We start from the raw sequence: 18,078 nt of genomic DNA on the forward strand, positions 1-18,078 counted from the left end.
TGGGGCAAACAAAACAGCAGACGCCCCGCGGCGTGCTCTCCGCGGTGGTTCGCTTCTGCTCGGATCTGTAGTCCCGGCGTAAACTTAGCGCGTATTGTGCGGTTCGCACGCAGTAAAATGTCGCAAGCAGACGTTTACCAGGCTGTTCGTGCGTGGCAGGCCCGAGCGCTGCGTGCTGAAATTCTTCGTGGAGCGTTTTTGTGCAACAGTACACAAAGTACCGGCACGTGCCGTAATCAAAAACAGCTTAGGATGCACGATTCCTCAGCATAAATTCGAAGGGTGCTCTTAGCTTTGAATTATTTAATTTTAATGATTTAATGCATTAATCATTATAATTAATGCTTACAGATTTCGGAGGAGGAGTGCCTGGATCCACGTCATAAAGAACCACCGTGTGCTCTGCTTCGCTGCTGTTTGAAGGCTTGCTAACAATAACGCTACCATACCGCTTCTAAGAACGAACTTTAGCCAGTGACATCCTTCTTTGCAGTTGGCGTTCAAGTTACCGAAACAGCGGTATTGCTCTACAACATGCGGCATTCGCAGCAGATACAAGAGTCACTATGGAAATCCTGAAGTCAACAGCCAACTTATAAAGGATGAGAAAGAAAGACAGGAGCCATTCAATTTTCTTGAAGCTGTTTTCTCACGTTTTATTTACCAAAAATAGATTCCATCTGATTGGCAGACCGCGCATAGACAATGCTGAGCGCAGCGCGATTTCGTCGCACACAGCACTCGTCAGAGTCTTCCACACATTTCATGTTTGGGCCACGACAGTGTGGCAACAACGACTTAAGTTTTTTAAAGCATTTCTTCGCATTGGCGTTGCTGCGGTGTCTCTCAGTCAATGATTGCAGTGTAGAAAAAAATTGGCCAGACGCTCATGAGCGAGACACACGCAAACACATTTGCAAATTTACATCGACGGTCAATAAGTAGAGCCGTTTTCGCTACATTTCCTTCCTTTCACGTTTTCATGCGTGACAAGTGTGTTTTACTGCGCATTCAAGAAAGATCGAAAAAATGTACACCTTTACTAAACGTGCCAATCACAAACTTGGCAACTGCAGAAACACCGGAGGCGGTCAAGTACAGAATCCTAATAGAAAGTAGTAAAAATAATAACAACAATAAGCGATGGAGGAAACTGAGTTCTCTGTAGCTGCCGTCAAAAAGAAACAGCCGTCTTCCGAGTCAATTGTGAACATTTTGTTTATGGTCCATAGTACACATGATCAGCGTTACAACAAATTGGTGCGTCAATACCCGACAGAACGGCATGCATCGCCAATTTGTAGTAACACTTCAGGCATAAAAGGTCGACGCGTCTACGGATGTATGCTTCAAACTAAATTCATGACATGTCCAAAATAGCTGTTTAACGTTGCCACAGAATCTGATGTGTTCACGCCTAACAAAACTCCTACAACACTTCCAGATAACATAACTCTATAAGGCTTCACATTGTACAATTTACGTTTTAGGTCTCTTTGCGGATGCAAAAACAGAAAAAAAATGCACTATTCGTACTTTACAAACTAAGAAGAGATGCCGACTGCCCGCGCAGCAAGGCCGGCGAAAATGTTGACCTCACGGGTGAATATCAATCATGAACACACGACCCATTTCAGCTTTCACTCCTTCCTGAAAGCACCGTGACAACGATCAGGCACTTTCGAGTAGTCTAACCCCCCAACCTACTTAGAACCACGCAAGCAGGCCGGTGTTTATTGGTTACTGTCACGCCGTTGACAATTTTGGCACATGGCCCGAATGAGCATATCAGTATCCGGTTTAACTTGTAAAACCGACATACATTATACGATGTATGTGTGTGTGTGACTATGGGAAGGAAGCCAGTCGCATGCCTACGCTAAGACAGCGAGACCAAAAAAAGGTTCACTGTGCAAGGCGCTCTACGTGGAAGAGTCCTATCCGATCTGCAAAACATTCGGACGGCATAGGCAGTAAATCAGTGTACTGCACGTATGTCAAGATCACGGAACAAGACTGGTCTGAATTCAGGTGCAGTCATTGTGCACGGGTCAAAGGTAAATGCCTAGCGAGCGAAGAAAAGAAAAGCCATCTGTGGTGTGGAACCTCGCATAGATAGATAGATGCCTCTTCAAGGCTACCGCTATCTTCAGTGACGAAACACAAAGCTAAGCAACGACGCTAAAGACGACAGGTGCACGTCCCAGGTAATAAACTAAACAACAGTAGCTTTAACGCGACAAGCAGCGTCAGAGTTATCTCATCTCTTCTGATTGCAAGAAACAAATTCAAATTTGTGGAAAGGCGGCGGTTACTCGACTCTCCTTCACCAGATGGCGCGACCTGACGAGTCGGTCCGTGAGCGGCGCGCTCTTTGAAGGATTGGTGCGTGGCTGAAGAAGACTTAACTTACTGGTTCGGCGCTAAACATGACGTACATCGAACAATACGCAAGGGTATGAGCGTTCATTTGGCTATTAAAGCGCCCGCAAGGAAACGTTGGTACGTCGGTATATCATGTGTGTGTGTGTGTGTGTGCGAGGGGGGGGGGGGGTTACAAGGTGCGTGGGAAGACAGCACTGCCGTTCGGCACGCCAGACAGAAATTTTACAATTTTACAACTCCCCACTTTCATCCCGTAAAAATAAGCACTAAAATTTTGAGTTCTCGCGTTGGCTTACGTACATCAAGAACCGTTTCTACCCTGTCGGCCGGTATTCATCCAGGATACATCCGCATTGCCTATCATTTCACAAGGGCGAAAAAAAAAAAAAAGGTTGTCGGTCGAAGCATGGACAGTGTGCAAGCAAACCTTTCGCATTGTCGGTATTACGGTTTTCACTAGGGTTTCGTTTCTTGTACCGCGATCGTAACGTTAACATCGTTAGCTGTAGATGTCTTTTGCGGAAAGCAACGGTGAGCTTGGAAAGCGATCGATGGCTCGCGGTAGATGCAGTGGCGCCCGATTATCCGTAGCATCTCGCATTAAAGATTGATGATAGCACTCTAATTGTTCAACAACGTGTGTACGCTGACAAAAGAAAAAAAATGTGGTGCGAAGAACGGGTTCGCAGCATTACGCGGAGATTCGGCGACTTCACCGTACTTATACCAAGTTTTGTACAATTCTGTCCTTTGTAAACGTCGATGTGAAAGAAAAAAAAAATGCGCAGGAGGACATGGAATAAGGCGTTTATTCAAGTACAGCGATCGGCTCGGAACGCTCTGCACGCCTCCAACAGACTCGCCATAGTTGGCCACGTGATCGTTCCGAGCTGACCTATGTACTCACAATGCGTCTTCCAATGCCTCTGCTTGGTAATCTACAGCGCTTACCGGTCCCTTCGACTCCGCGGTCATCGTGTGTATCGGTCATCGCAGTTTGTAGCGTTAGCATACGACGTCGTGACACACTGCGGCTGCTGACCGCTTAATGCCGAGCGCTTCATGGAACGAGCGTTACGACCTCCTTACGTCTTCGCACAATCCCTTCACCAGCGCTCGATAACAAGACAAAGTCACAAACACGCATCTTTACACAGTTCCTGGCTAAACACACTGCGCACTCTCCCCTTGAGGGAGCTTACACAGCTCACGCCATCCGCCAAAATCGAAGAGACCGACCTCGGGCTGTTTTTGTGCTTCTGTAACAAACTACGCTGATCCAGAACACAACCACTACGCTAGTCAAGTGAATGCAAGCGTGTTGACACTTCCACTGACAAGTTTGCGGCAGGTAACATAGCCACAGTTAAGCATTAGATCTAGTATGGAATCGTTTACAGTGTTCAGTTGTGACCGCAGTGTCACCCCGCAGACGGTGCCGCTCTAGGCTGGTGAAAGGCGTGGAGAACAGATCCCGCCACGCAGTCAACAAAAGGCCGCAAGGACAACGTAGTCGCGTCGCTATGAGGCTGGATTATTACCGACGAAACAATTCTGAAGCGATGACGAAGACGAGAGTGTTACGTTTAGTTTAGTTTGACAAAACACTCCATCAACACGCCATTCCAAGTGCCTTTCGGTCGAAATATTCAGCGTAAGTTGTGCTCTGGACCCATGCGACAGTCGACCTGACCCTTGACCCGAACGAGGCGTCTTTCGCGGGCACATATCTCTACTTTCCGTGCTGCGACGAACGGTGCCTACAGAACTCCGTGGGACCGTCGGCCACGTAGATCGCAGAAAACGACAGGCCCCACGTGGGTCTTGGAGGGACGGCTCGCTTCGCAAAGCCTGACAGCCTCGTTCGCGTTAAGGGTGAGGACGTGATTAATCGTACATCCACAGCAACGGTTAGCGCACAAAAGACGCACAGGAAGAAGCGACACGGGAACAGCGCCGTGTTTCTGTGTCGTTCCTTTTGGTCCTTGCAAAGGACTGCGTAAAACGTCTTTAGTGCGCTTAAATGTTGCGATGGATAACCAACATATGGTTTCCAATGTACATTCACTGCACAGCTCATGCGCTTCTGTAACGTTGACAACGGTTTCTTACAAAAGGATTTTTAAAAATGGTTCGAAAGAAACGAAACATGGAACGTCGGCGCGCGGAGTTGTGTCGCAGCGGCCCCGCCCCCTAGAGGAGGGAGGTGGCGCCGTGCTGCATGCGACTGGTGGACGCCGTGTCGTCCACGTTGTTAGGCGTGTGCCTGCTGCTGCTGGTCGAGGTCGCAGGTTCGGGGCAGAAGAGTCCTTCCTCGAGGAAGACGTCGTCCTCGTCTCCCGGCGCGTGGCAGCGGATCTGCTGCAGGAAGACGGCGCGTCGCCGCTTCTCCAGGATCTCGTCCATGGCCAGCCGCCGGTCCAGCGTCGCCAGGGTGTGCATGTAGTCGGTCGTGTTGAGCCGGTCGCGCGAGAAAAGGCGAGACCGGGACGCGCCGTTCAACGCCAGGGCCGACGACGACGCCTGCTGTCCAACAGTCACGCCTGCGTCAGCAAGAGAAAAAGAGAAACGGACATTGTCATCTCCGAGAACAACAGAGACTACAGTGGAATATCACTTATAAGATTCTAAATAATGAGCCTTTTGGAATAACACGTTCTCTTTTTTTTTATCTTATTTTCTAATTTTTATCTAATTATTTATCTAATTAATACGGCGTATCGCGTGCCAAAACCACGATATGATTATGAGGCAAGCCGTAGTGAGGGGCTCCAGAATAATTTCGAGCCCCTGCGGTTATTGACGTTTAGCTAAATTAGTGCACGGGGTGTTTTTTGCAATTCACCCCCATGGAAATAAAGGTCATGATGAGTATCAAAATACTGCGAAGACAATTGAGAAACTCCTGAAAGCCACCTCGACCGGTGAGGACGACAAAGAGAGAACACGAGAGCCCATCGAGCTTTGGTATGTCGACCTTCGTTGCGAGGACTGTACTTAATGGCCGTGATGCGCTCACTGCAGAGAACATGAACTATCACATCTCAATGTGATCAGCAAACTCTTTCATTGGTCAATACTCCAAGGTACTGCAACAAAACGACGCCCACAGCGCAAAGGAAATGAGTGCAGAAATAACTAAAGGAAATCCCACTTCCCAACTGTCGTTCACTTCTCGCTAATTTACGCTAATATAGAAATGTATCTATATATAATACATTTCTATATTACATGTGACCTGCACGCTACGACACTCGAAATGGTACAAGCATTTCACTTGCTGTCGCATTCTCGCCTCCGAAACAATGGGGCATTCTACAATTGCTCACATAGCCCCGACAAAGCGTATGTCTCTTTGCTTCGCTTGCGGAGGCCGAGGGACTCCAGGTGTACTTCACGGTCTGAAGTCTCATGGTCCTCAAACCTATAGGAACCTAAAGCCGGAGTGTATAGTAGGCACCTGTGTTACCCGCATGGTCGACACGTATAATCACTGGTCGACACGCGTAGTCTAAATGCACAGCGCAAAGGGGTCATTCCAGACCCCAAGACAATCTATATTCTAACGTGAGCAGCATACTGTAAACCTTCGCTTCGTATGGTAACTGCAAAATCAAACTCGAAACTAAGGCCACTTTTAAACGCTGACGAACCAGGAACTATACTGAACGACTAGCTTTTCACGCGCCAGTGAATCTCCGTGCGTCCCGTGGCCGCAAGACCGCGAAGGAGTTAAAAACAATGGGAAGGGGAAAAAAAATAAATAGCGAAGTACGGGAAGGTACGCGGCGTGTCCCGAAGCGACGCCACCGAAATTTGCTCGGAACAAAAGGCGCCACCGAGTCCTCGACGCTTTATTTTTAGGCTTCTGTATTGCACGAGCCGGCACACTCACCTCCGCGGCTGCGGCTGCTTCGCGGTGAGCGTGTGTTTATGCAGGACTTCTTTAGCAGCTACAGCGTCGGAGCAAGTATACGCAGAGCGCGCCGTATCGTCACGCTAGCGGGCGGCAGAGGCAAGCACCGCGGTCACGGGCAACAAAGAAAAAGACGGCTCGGCTCGTCTTTGGTCGACTGCGCGCACAAGTGCCACGAGAATGCGCAGACCCTGTCAGATTGCTCGCCAAGCTGACCAGCAGCGTGTACATCTAGTATATGCATTCACAAGCCGAAAGCGCGCGCGGCCCCTGCAGTGTGGTGCGCGCGTTTTCGTCGGACACGCCTGGCCGATCAGCTCTCCGCGGTTTGGAAAAAAAGGACGCGCCCGCTGCGCCAATGCCGCTTTGCATCTTCGGGAAGAATCCGCGAACGGATAAAAAAAGAACGCGCCGCAGGACAAGGAACAGTCGACGACGCAGCTCTGAGTATGTGTGCCATCAGGAAAGGGGCCCACGGGCTGTGTGCACCCCTCTCCCCCATCACACATCCCCCCCCCACCACACACAGACGCAGAGACACTTAGGCCCGGAGCTCTGAAAAGATTCCTCTTTAAAAAATCGCGTTCGCTTCCTGAATGTTGTGTCTTGTTCAACGCGCAACCGCAGCAGGGTATAGATCACGCCTGCGTGCTTCAGGAAACCGCGCGAATTCCACGAGGGACTCTTCTCTCAGTGTGCAGAGGTCGGAACACTTCAAAAGCGGCGGTGACGCCAATGGGAGGCGATTCTCCACACCGTACAATATAAGGCGCGCACCGCACGGTAGGCCGGGAAAGACGAAAGAAAATAAAGTATAAACAAATTTTAAAAAAGGAAACGAGACTTCAAAAGACACTGGTCTAAGAATGCGCTCAACGCTATGTGGAAGTGAATAAAAATCGAGTTATCGACTTACGCGGAACCAGACAGTTTCTTTTTTCTTTTTCGAATTGGGCAAACCTTTCAGGCGCCCTCTTTCGCACAGAGCTGTCAGAGATCGCATGCGAGTATCAGCGAGATATAGCGGAAGTATCCTAGCATAAAAATCACGCCAACATCTTTACCGGCCAAGCTATCTATGACTATCATGACAAACCAAACGAAAACCAGGCTAACTAAAAGCTCTCGCAGTAATTTAGTCGCATCAGACGAGCACCTCCATCAAGTTGCTACGAGGAGATATTCAAACAAGAGGTTAACGTAGACTATCCTACACTACACGCCAACAAGCGGAGCCGCAACAACAAAGGTAGCAGGCCGGAACACATTTCTTTCTCTTCACGGTCCGCTACAGTTAAAAAGAACGTCCTACTCATCCGCTCGCAAGGCACGTTCAATTGACACGTTCCAATTCAGAGCGGTTGTTACGTGTAAGCAAAACGTCTCGGCGCATTCGGCGGGGCTGATTAACATATTAACTCGAACAACGCACTGTGCTCAAGCGGAGTACACCTGCAACACCGTTCTCCTCTTTCCGAGCCCATTCCGTGCCGATCTCAAAAAATGGCGACAAGCCCTTCGTTGTATACATATTTCAGTGTTGCTTCCGCACATTGTATCCCAGCCATCTGGGTCGAAGCCTAGTTTCAGTAAAAATAAAGCATCCCCTTACGTCCCCGTCCTTATCTCTTGCTCACTTTATTTTTGTGTTATACATGCAGATAATGAGAAAGAAAGAAAGAAAACAGAGACGCACTGTATCACAGTGGGACGCCAACGCCCAGCACCACTTTTGCGAAGTGAATCTCTCTCCGATAAGAGGCTCTCAAAGTGGGGCGTCTTCCACATGGACAAGGCAAATCCACATTTTTCTTTCGGCTCGGCACGCAAGCACGCACAATAGCGAGGGTATACGGCTCGCGCATAAACGAGCGGGTAATGCGCCCAGTCGCTTCCGGTGAGATTGCTCGCGAGACCGCGAGTCGCGCTCCTCGGCGCACGTGGTTTATGACGGTACTGCGCGTATACCGCTTATCAGCGAGGGCCTCGATGCCGCAAAGAAGCAACAGCAAACCTCTAGGAGAAAAAGAAAAAAACGACTACGCACCGGTATGCGTTGCTGTTACTGTGCACTCACTAGCCACGCGTAAAGACGCAGGGAAGAAAGAGAACTCGCATAATTCTTCGTCGTCTTCTCGGAAGTAAGTTGCGTTAAGGACGAGGCGTCGGCGAGGCCTGTAAAACCGCTCAAAAAGATAAAGGGGTCGGGCTTCCGGGTGTTATACGTCTTCACCAACAACGAAAATATAGATAAATAGTTAAATATGCAAAAGAATGGGACACGCTGAGACGGAAAAGCTAATTCGTGCGGAGCGCCCGCTGTCCGTCCACGGCTGTACTAAATGCGTTTCGGTCATGTGACCACTGGGCAATATATACTGATCTCGACATACAATATATATATATATATATATATATATATTGTATGTCGAGATCAGTATATATTGCCCAGTGGTCACATGACCGAAACGCATTTAGTACAGCCGTGGACGGACAGCGGGCGCTCCGCACGAATTAGCTTTTCCGTCTCAGCGTGTCCCATTCTTTTGCATATTTAACTATTTATCTATATTTTCGTTGTTGGTGAAGACGTATAACACCCGGAAGCCCGACCCCTTTATCTTTTTAAGCGGTTTTACAGGCCTCGCCGACGCCTCGTCCTTAACGCAACTTACTTCCGAGAAGACGACGAAGAATTATGCGAGTTCTCTTTCTTCCCTGCGTCTTTACGCGTGGCTAGTGAGTGCACAGTAACAGCAACGCATACCGGTGCGTAGTCGTATATATATATATATATATATATATGAACGGCCAAGCAATAACTTAACTACAACTCTTACTATCGGGGTAGCCACAGCGGGGGCGTAATATTCGCAGCGATAATACAGCAGCAAACGGGTCCTCAAAACAAGCCGTTGGCAAACTCAACACAATCAATGGTACAATAGCGTGAGGTAGCACCATGGTTTGGCAGCGCTAGCACTGGTTACAGTGCGCTCTCCGCTCGAATCAATGACATCATTTTCTTTAAGAAGGGTTGTAGTTTAATCGGAGCACAGCTCGTCTCTGCACTACCTGCGTATCACCTCCCCCCCCCCCCCTTTTCGTCGGCTTTTTCCCCTTCATGCAATGCCTACGGACACTTTAAGTGGAAACGAATGAATTACGATCGAGCGACCAGAGTCGACACAACCTTCGAAATGATTTCGCTCTCTCATGGACATGCCTGTCAAGCGGACCAGCGTAAAACGTCATAAATAGGTGCGCATTACCTCAGGCTTCTTTCTGATTGTGAAACGAACGCCAACGGAGACCTGGCTTTCCCGCTGTATTCATGTTTGCGAGAACCACCTCATCAGCGGACGGCTTTCTTTCTTTCTTTCTTTCTTTCTTTCTTTCTTTCTTTCTTTCTTATCTCAGCCGTTCGAGTGGCAATACAAGAAATAAAGCAGGTACACAAAATTCCTCTCCGAAACAGTTCATCGCACGCGGCGACCATGTTCGCGTGCGCACGAGGTGAGATTTTCCTTAATCGTTTCCCGCCGCGATGTCTGGGCTTTTCCATATTTTCGCGGTACTTCTGATTTTCTTTTTCTTTTTTTTTCGTTCAATTATGAGTAGAGATCGTGCCCGCTCGCACGGTTTTGCTTTGCCGCAATTCGAAGACAGCTCTTTCTCCCCATCACGTCGCTTCCATGCAGAGGCGCAATTTTCCGGCCACGCGTTGTTTGTTGCACGCTGCACAAACGAGAGAGATATAGAGACAGACATTTCTTTCATTTCGGACCCCGTCCAGGGGCCACTGCGCGATGGGAAGAACACGATGAAGTGAGCGAGCGGCAGTGATCGAGCTACTCAACTGCGACCGAGTTTGCATGCAGTTTCGGTAGCTTCTTTCTTTCTTCTCCGACGCACCCCTCATCCCTTCCGCCCTACAAAAGAGCACGCGGATGTTTTCCTGTTTTTCACCGCTCGTTTATTCCCGCAACGCATGCACGAATCTGGCGGCTGGAAAAGCTTCGGCCATGTTTTATACGCGCGGCGGTTTGTTTGTTTTTCGTAAATGTGCAGCCGAAGCTAAAATATCCTTATTGGCTTTCTTTTTATTATTCGTCGGAACTCAGCGTTTCATTGTAGTCGTAGTGGTGTAGCCATTCGTCAAAGAGTTATATCATTAGGTTTGAAAACTTTTTCTGTTAATTCGGCGAAAAACGGCTGATTACTAGCAAAACAAGTAAGAAGGTCTGAAATCCCCCCCCCCCCTTTTTTTTTTAAATGACATTCCGAACGTTATCCGTGGCACAAGCGAATCAAGGTAACGTCACTGATTTCAGAATTTTTTTCTCTTAAAAGTACTTTTTAGGACGGATTCTCGCAAATATATTCGGATCATCCAAATGTTCTTCCGCAAACTTACACGCACTCAAAAAATAGGACGACGACGAGACGAAACAAACACGGTGCTGACTAACCAAACAAAAGTTTTATTGCGTTTAGACGTCGATATAACGATGGAAGTACAAACAGCTGCTATGGTACAAACAAACACTGGACACGATATATATGACCTTGTACGCCATGTCACAAAGGCTTTGTAATTGCGGTATTTATCGTCCATAAATTCGGCTGAAAATAGTGTCCGCGTGCCAATGCTATCGTTACGCCGCTGTACGAAATTGTGTACCTATCCAGTGCCGTGACACAGCCCTGTTTACGGTGATATCTCTCACTTATATTTGTTACATTGCACTGATTGTACCTCGTGCGTGACATCGGCGTCTAAACGCAATAAAACTCGATCGTTCAGTGCCGTGTTTTGTCTTCTGTTGTCATCGTCATGTTTTTTTTTTCCTTTTTTAGGCAATTCAGCGCAGTCCTGTATGACATCGAAGCTTAATTTAACTAATTACTGCGGTGTTACGTGCCAAAACCACGGTATGATAAGGCGGTATGGTGTAGAGGACTGCGGATCAATTTCGACCACTTGGAATTCTTTTAACGTCAGACATCGAAGCTTTTAATTAAGATTAGTTCCACAAAAGTACTGCAAGCGAGCGGCAGCACAACTGGTAGGAAATATAAGCCCAAGAAGAAGAGCCAGCAACGCAGCCTATCTGCGGTTTTTCTTTTCTTTCTATATTTTGGAGAAGTGTGTGTGCGTGGGTATAATTTCACTGCAAGGTTCGCTTATAAAACTTCCAGAACAGTGCCAACAAAACAACGACAGAGAGGGAAAAAAACAACACGTGCGGCGTTGCCATTATCCACATTAAAGTTTAATTAAATTATGCGGTCTTACGTTCCGAACCCTCGATATGATTACGGAGCACGCCGCAGTGTGGGGGACGCCGGTTTAATTTCCGACCACTCGGGTAAAGTCCTTTAACGTGCTCCTAAATCTAACTTCCGCGCATGTGTTTTTACTGAACAAGGGTGTCAGTGCGGGCTATGTTGGGAGGTCATGGCAAATTCAGGTTGTAGCGCCAAGTAACAACGTCGTGAAAATAAGAACACAGGAAAGATGGGCCTCTTTCCTGTCTTCTTTAACAATGCTGTTACTTGGGCGCTTCACAAACTTCGCGTCGTTTCGCCCCACCAAGCCGAAGTGCCGCGGCCGCGCGGCTATAGGAGTCGAACCCGCGCCCTCGAGCTCAGCGAAACACCTTGGCCGCTAAGCGAGCTGGCATTATCAATCCTTCGTCCTTATTTCCTAGATGCGCCGGCTAGTTGATCGTTATACCAACCCGCCAACATCGCCACCTCGTTTCAGCTTACGCAGTGTCAAAGACGGGTCAGTAGGCCGGCGCTTATGCACACAGTAGTAATAACGCAAGTGGCTTGCGTAACCTGATTTCTTAATCAGCAGCACGGCAGGCTCGTCCGGTTGCGTCAGTGTATACTTACGCAAGCCGAGTAAAACGGGAGCAATTAGGTCGGAAGGGAATCCGCCAGACGCAAGACCCTTCGTGCGACCGCGGCCGAAACGATATCGCGGTGAGACAACATACGCAATGGGAAAGCAAGTTGTGGTAACGGGTATCCACGCACTTGAGCGATCACATGCAAACGGCTTGGTGTTCGCCTGCGGCTGTCGTGCCTCTTCTTTCCACGGACGTGGTCACGCCAAGTATATGAGTTGTCGTTCTCCGAACACACCGGAAGTTTCGATACACTCCGAGAAGACTGGGTCGCCCGTCGAAGCGATTATTCGTGCCGATGAGATCATTCGTGTCGAAGCGAGTGGAGCGGGCGAAAGCGAGAATCGGAGCAATCTCCGATCTGTCGAGTGATCGGCGTTTCTCCTCGACACTCCTCAGTGACCGCATCCGGAGATGCGGCCAAGGCGTTTCGGTGCAAACAAACAAAGAACCAAGCAAGGAAGGAAGCAAACAAGCACGTTTCAATATTGAGGAAGAAGCGAACAAAGTGCCTCGAAAGTCTAGTAGCAATATATATGGAAACCGAAGATAGCAGCAGTTTGAGACACTCGATTGAGGCTATCGACTCATCTTCGAACGCCAGCCAAGTGGCGCGCGAAATGCAGGTATAGACAACGATCAGCTGAACAGAAAGAGAGCGCCTGGCGCCAAACAAGCGTTGTAAGGAAAAAAAGAAAGAACGAGGAATGCAAATTGAGAATGTGGACGCGCCATATTTAGAAAGAGGATAGAAGCTGCAAGGAACGAAACTTGCGCAGTTAAGCAAGTTACGGAGGTGCGTCACATATTCCGGGACTTTGCGAAGTTGTTCGCTTCTGCTTGTCAGCCGGTTAGTGTGCTGGTTTAGGTTTGTATACGTAACGAGAAGCGGCAATTGATACTCACATGTTGAAAACGCTGCAGCTGCGTGTATGAAAGTTTTGTTTTGGAGATCGTTGCTTTTGTTCATCCGAGGTGAATATTGGTTTCCCCAGTAATTAGCGACGGTAAGTGACGCGAGACTTGGGAGGCCAAGCTCGCCTCAGAGGACCTGGACCAACAACGACGTCTCGTCGCCAGAGCCAAGGAGGCAGCGAAGGCCACAGGGTTCCCGGAATGAGACCTCCCACCTAGGGTAGACGCGGGACTAGCACCGCGACACCGTTTCGCACAATAAACGTTTATTCCTCTTCCTCCTGACGCCATCCCGTTGCGCTAACTTGAACAAATGGAGGGACTGCGAACAAACCATTCGCCTTTATTTAAAGCAGAATATAGTGTTCGGACGGAGGCTCTCTTTCCTGTTTCTCTGTTTATGGGCGGTGCATAAGAACCCACGAAAATTATTTCTGGCTACGCCATTGGTGGCACGCATTGCATCTGCTCGGCGTGGCTTCGTGAATATTCGCCGCCGTAATGGTTCCCACGCAACTCGGGGCAAAAAGCCGGAGCTTCCCGGGGCAGCATACTGGCCGAGCCACGGCCCTCGTGACGGCCCGAGCACTTTTATCTCGGAGGCCATGCACGACCGCGCTCCCGACATTGGGCCGGTGCAGCGAAGGGAGAAGAACACGGTCACGGGCAGCCAGAGTGAAGAAAGATAACAAGAATGTATGGGACGGAGTAAATAAGAAGAAAAAAGAGGCTCAAGCAAACCCTTCGGAGGCGGAAACAGCTGCGCCCTGGCGGGGGGGACACTGCCAGGTGCAGCAAAGATAGGCTCCAACCTCTTTGGCAGCCGTGCGCGTGTAATACCCCGGTCAAACTGGCAAATTTAGTGTCATTTTGAGCGACTGCACTTACGCTCGCAGAGTGTCACTTTGGCGGCGCGCTGCTACACGAGAAAGAGAAGTGTGCTTTGGAAATGATGGCAGTGGCAATTGGTGGTTCAGTAGCGCAACATATATTTGTTATTTTTGGCAATGCCCGCAGTTTAATTGCTTATTATAGGCATGAACATAATTTACAATGAACTTTGCGCGTAAATGAAGTAAATATTGCAACCGCACAACGTCATTGGTCATCGCGATCCGAGACAAGACATTATCATATCCACGACGAATCGAAAACAAAAATGGCGGACTCCGGTGCAGAAGGGACGCGTAGTGGTGGCGGGCGTTTGGAGCGTGTTTTGGCAGCAATCATTTGCTCCTCCCAAAGGCGTATGCGCGCCCGCATCTCTGCGTCGGACCACGTTGTCTTCGCGGAAGGGGCACCCGTGGCACACGCCATTGCAAATGACCAAAAAATGACTGACCTGCACATGTGCAAGGAAGTAAACAACGTGACGGACGCGGCCATTGCACGGCATGTGCTCCCGCATACCCCTAGCGGACGTGACCACAAACTGCCCGAGGGCGAGAGTAGCGCGGTTTTTTGTTTTAGTATCATTTGTTTGAATACATGGCAGTATTCCTGATAACGAGAACGATGGTTTAAAAATACCATGATCGTCGCGTTTTGCATTAGCGTATTTATTTGCAAGCCACTGCTGCCGAGGATAGACACTCCGTCGCAGCGAAGTGAGTTTGGCGAACGCACTTGCCGGCAAGTGTACTTTGCAGCGAGTGTCACTAAGCGTTCCTGTGTGACAGCGTGCAAATGACACTACCGGCGAAGTGCACTCGCTCAAAGTGCACTTAAGTTGCCCTGTGTGACAGGGGTATAACAAGCAGCCTTTCTTCACACGCGCACGGCCGATATCTCACACAAGAGAGACAAAGACGTGAGATCCTTAAAGGACGAAGTGGCTCGGCACGCATATGGAAGTCCCGCCAACGACACATATATAGCAACTGTATGTGTTGTTTCTTTCCTATTTCGCTGTTTATAGTTTCATGTGTTAACCCACTGCTGCTGTAGGACGCAAACGAAATAAATGAATGAGCCAGCAGCAGCGTGTATGAGTTACGCGTCTTGAAGGGGGAGAAGGAGACGTGCGATACGACCGAGAAGTTAGCCATGGGTGAGATACGGCCTGTCTACACATACCTTGCGCACGAGAAGCGAGAGTGTGTCCCATATTTTGGAAGAAGACAATTCGTTGTTATGATGCATGGCCGCTGCATACGGCATGAAGGCACCGCAAATCGCCGACGGTTCCAAGGCGCAACGCGCCCCAGAGTATAGAGGCAGCAAGACATCGAGACGAACACGCCAACACCGAGACGTTGTTGAAGGATCGGGTTACAGACAAAACGAGTATCAAGACGCTCGACCGTGAAGAGGCACTCCGCAGAGAGGCAAGCGACGACTAGTAGAAACGACTCGTCAAAGTGAAGGACAAATTGTTAATTGGTTGATTAATTGATTTTACATGGCTCAGAACAACAGGGAGGCCGTCGAAGGATTTGCTGTAGGGACCTCGAGATTAGTTTTCACCACAAGGAATTCTATGGCACATCATAATGGCTGCGTTTGTTTGTTTGTTTGTTTGTTTGTTTGTTTGTTTGTTTGTTTGTTTTATTCTATAGTATTTCTTTCAAGTCACATCACTGTGGTCTGCGTGGTCGGGAAGCGGAACACCACCATGTACATATTGCACTAAACGCCCCACTGAGTCAACGCGCAGCGGTTCCATATGGAAGCGATCAGTGACGCTCACATTAAGAGAAATGCAAAATCGATTGCCATGCGCGCAGGCTGCGGCGTACGGCGGAAGTCCCCTATGCCCTTATCACTAGATCCATTACGGCTACGTGCATGTTAAATTGAGGAAATATGGGAAAGTAAACCGGGGAGGATCACCAACCGCAGAGACTATACACATACTGTCAAGGACTCGTTAGTAAGACGGTCATTCCAGTGCGCACGCAGCACACCAAGGCGCGAAGCAATGATTGCCCCAACTAATACAAGCATTCGCAGCTGTCTACTACATACTCGCATACAAGTCAGCTGGAATGAAGATGGCCTTGGTTCATTGTGAAGCCTTGACGCACGCGGTGCCCGTTGCAGAACAGCCGGCGAGCCTACGTTCGTCTTCGCGGGGGCACTCGCTAAACCAGATGCGTGCGCGTCACTCAACGGAGCCGCCATTCGTTCCACTCGCTCTGCTAAGGCACGCCGTTATTATGGCGGCGCGCAGGCAAGCACACTCGACGTCCTTCGTTTAGTCGAAGGAAAATAACTAAGATTGTTTTTCCGGAGCGGGAGGGCTCTTGCGCTAAGGCTGCTAAGGCGCCCCGACGGCCGGACGTCACGGTCGCGCGTAGAATGCGGCTATGAGCTGAAGTCAATTACAGCGAGACGCACGTCGCCTATATGGACGCGGTGTTGCGCGTAAAATGCAACTATCAACGCGTGCGGGTATTCTTAATGAAGATTTCAAGAAGTTTGCGTCCTTCTATTCTCTCTCTCTCTCTTTGTACTCGCGACCCTCCATCTGGTTGCATGCTGCGTGCTGGGCTTGACAACCTCGTGAATTGTAACAAATCGCATCGACTAAATGTGCCAGCCCAAAACGTATTTTCTATATTGAATAGAACTATGTGGGTGAGTGTCAAAAGTGAAACTCCGGGGTATTACGTGCCAAATTAAGCCAAGATCTCGTTATAATGCATAGTTTATTGAGCTGAAGAATCGGATATTAACACTGACCACTTGTGGGGTTCTTCAACGTGGACCACAATTCAAGTACATGAGTGGTCTTGCACTGCGCCCCATTCGAAATACTGCCCCTCGGCTAGTGACCCGAAGGTCGCGGGTTCGATCCCGGCCGCGGCGGTCGCATTTCTATGGCGGCAAAATGTTAGAGGACCGTGTATTGTGCGATGTCAGTGCACGTTCAAGAACACCACACGGTCAAATTTTCCGGAGCCCTCCACTACGGCGTCCCTCGTAATCATATCGTGGTTTTGGGACGTAAAACCTCAATAATTATTACTAAATTCTGCCGCTGTGACCGCCAATGGAACACGTGTCCTTGAGCATCATTACAGGCAGCAGCTTCCAAGCAACGGACATGCTTTGTGATTTACGTGCCCGTTTTTCACTGACCCTATGGGAATCCCCCACATCCCAAATACACTTATGCTTTCCCGCAGAGGAAGAGAGGCAAACCAGACGCGTTCGGCAAAAGTAAGCGCACGCGGAATACGTACGGTCAAGCGCCCAACCGACAAGGCGGCGAAATTTAGCTGCTCTACGTAAAGCAAGCCGCGGAGGCGTGCCATTGCATTGCGAGCGGCACGGCAAAACCTTACTGTGTCGGGATGAGGCAACAAAACATCAAAAGACTGTGGAAAGTGGCTGCTCTCATTTCACGCCAGAGTTAGTGCAACAACCGCAGCTGCTGAAAATTAATCAGGAACTCGCTTCATTGGCTCGATCTCTCAATTCAAGAAGAACTGAATCGTCCGTATTTTATATGGTTCCAAGTTTGCATGCATTGCTTAGTCGATGTGTATGCGCATAGCAGCCTGGCTGGTTCACTTCTATGTCTGTATACTTTGCTGTGTTATGGCTGATATACCCATATAAGCAGAAAGTACAACGGAACGTGTTCACGCCAACTCTGCAGCCTTGTCCATAAGCTCATACGAGAGCTCAGTTGTGCACGGAACGCGGTGGAATTAATTGCGCATTATTCATGCCACGTTCAATCGAATACGTAGCTTCGGTCAATGCGCGCTGTGTGAAAGTATAACAACTAGATCAACATTCCCACGTCAAGGTGAGCACAGCGAGCGAAAAGCCACAGCCGAAACGTCATGTGAGCTGAAGGCCGCGAACTTCATTAACAATTCGTTACTGAGAACTTCCTGGCGCACCGACGTTTCTAATTCAAGTTTCAGACGACCGGAAGGTTACAAGATGTGTTTCACGTCTCTATACGCTGCTAGCCTCTTGGCGATGACA

General features: G+C 49.0%; 1 protein-coding gene across 2 annotated transcripts in view; it reads right to left on the reverse strand.

Moving 5' to 3' along the window:
- Positions 1-644: 644 nt before the first annotated feature.
- The window catches only part of LOC119383763 (uncharacterized), a 105,407-nt gene continuing 87,973 nt past the window's right edge, over positions 645-18,078 (reverse strand). Inside the window, exon 2 of one of the 2 annotated variants that reach the window (XM_037652063.2) lies at positions 645-4,928. In XM_037652063.2, coding sequence (XP_037507991.1) covers positions 4,579-4,928 — 350 coding nt within the window. In that variant the 3' untranslated portion in view covers positions 645-4,578. The remainder of the gene's footprint in view (positions 4,929-18,078) is intronic. The other variant, XM_049412660.1, reaches the window with a different exon arrangement.

Source organism: Rhipicephalus sanguineus, chromosome 2 (genome assembly GCF_013339695.2).
Source record: "Rhipicephalus sanguineus isolate Rsan-2018 chromosome 2, BIME_Rsan_1.4, whole genome shotgun sequence".
Lineage (NCBI taxonomy): Eukaryota > Metazoa > Arthropoda > Arachnida > Ixodida > Ixodidae > Rhipicephalus > Rhipicephalus sanguineus.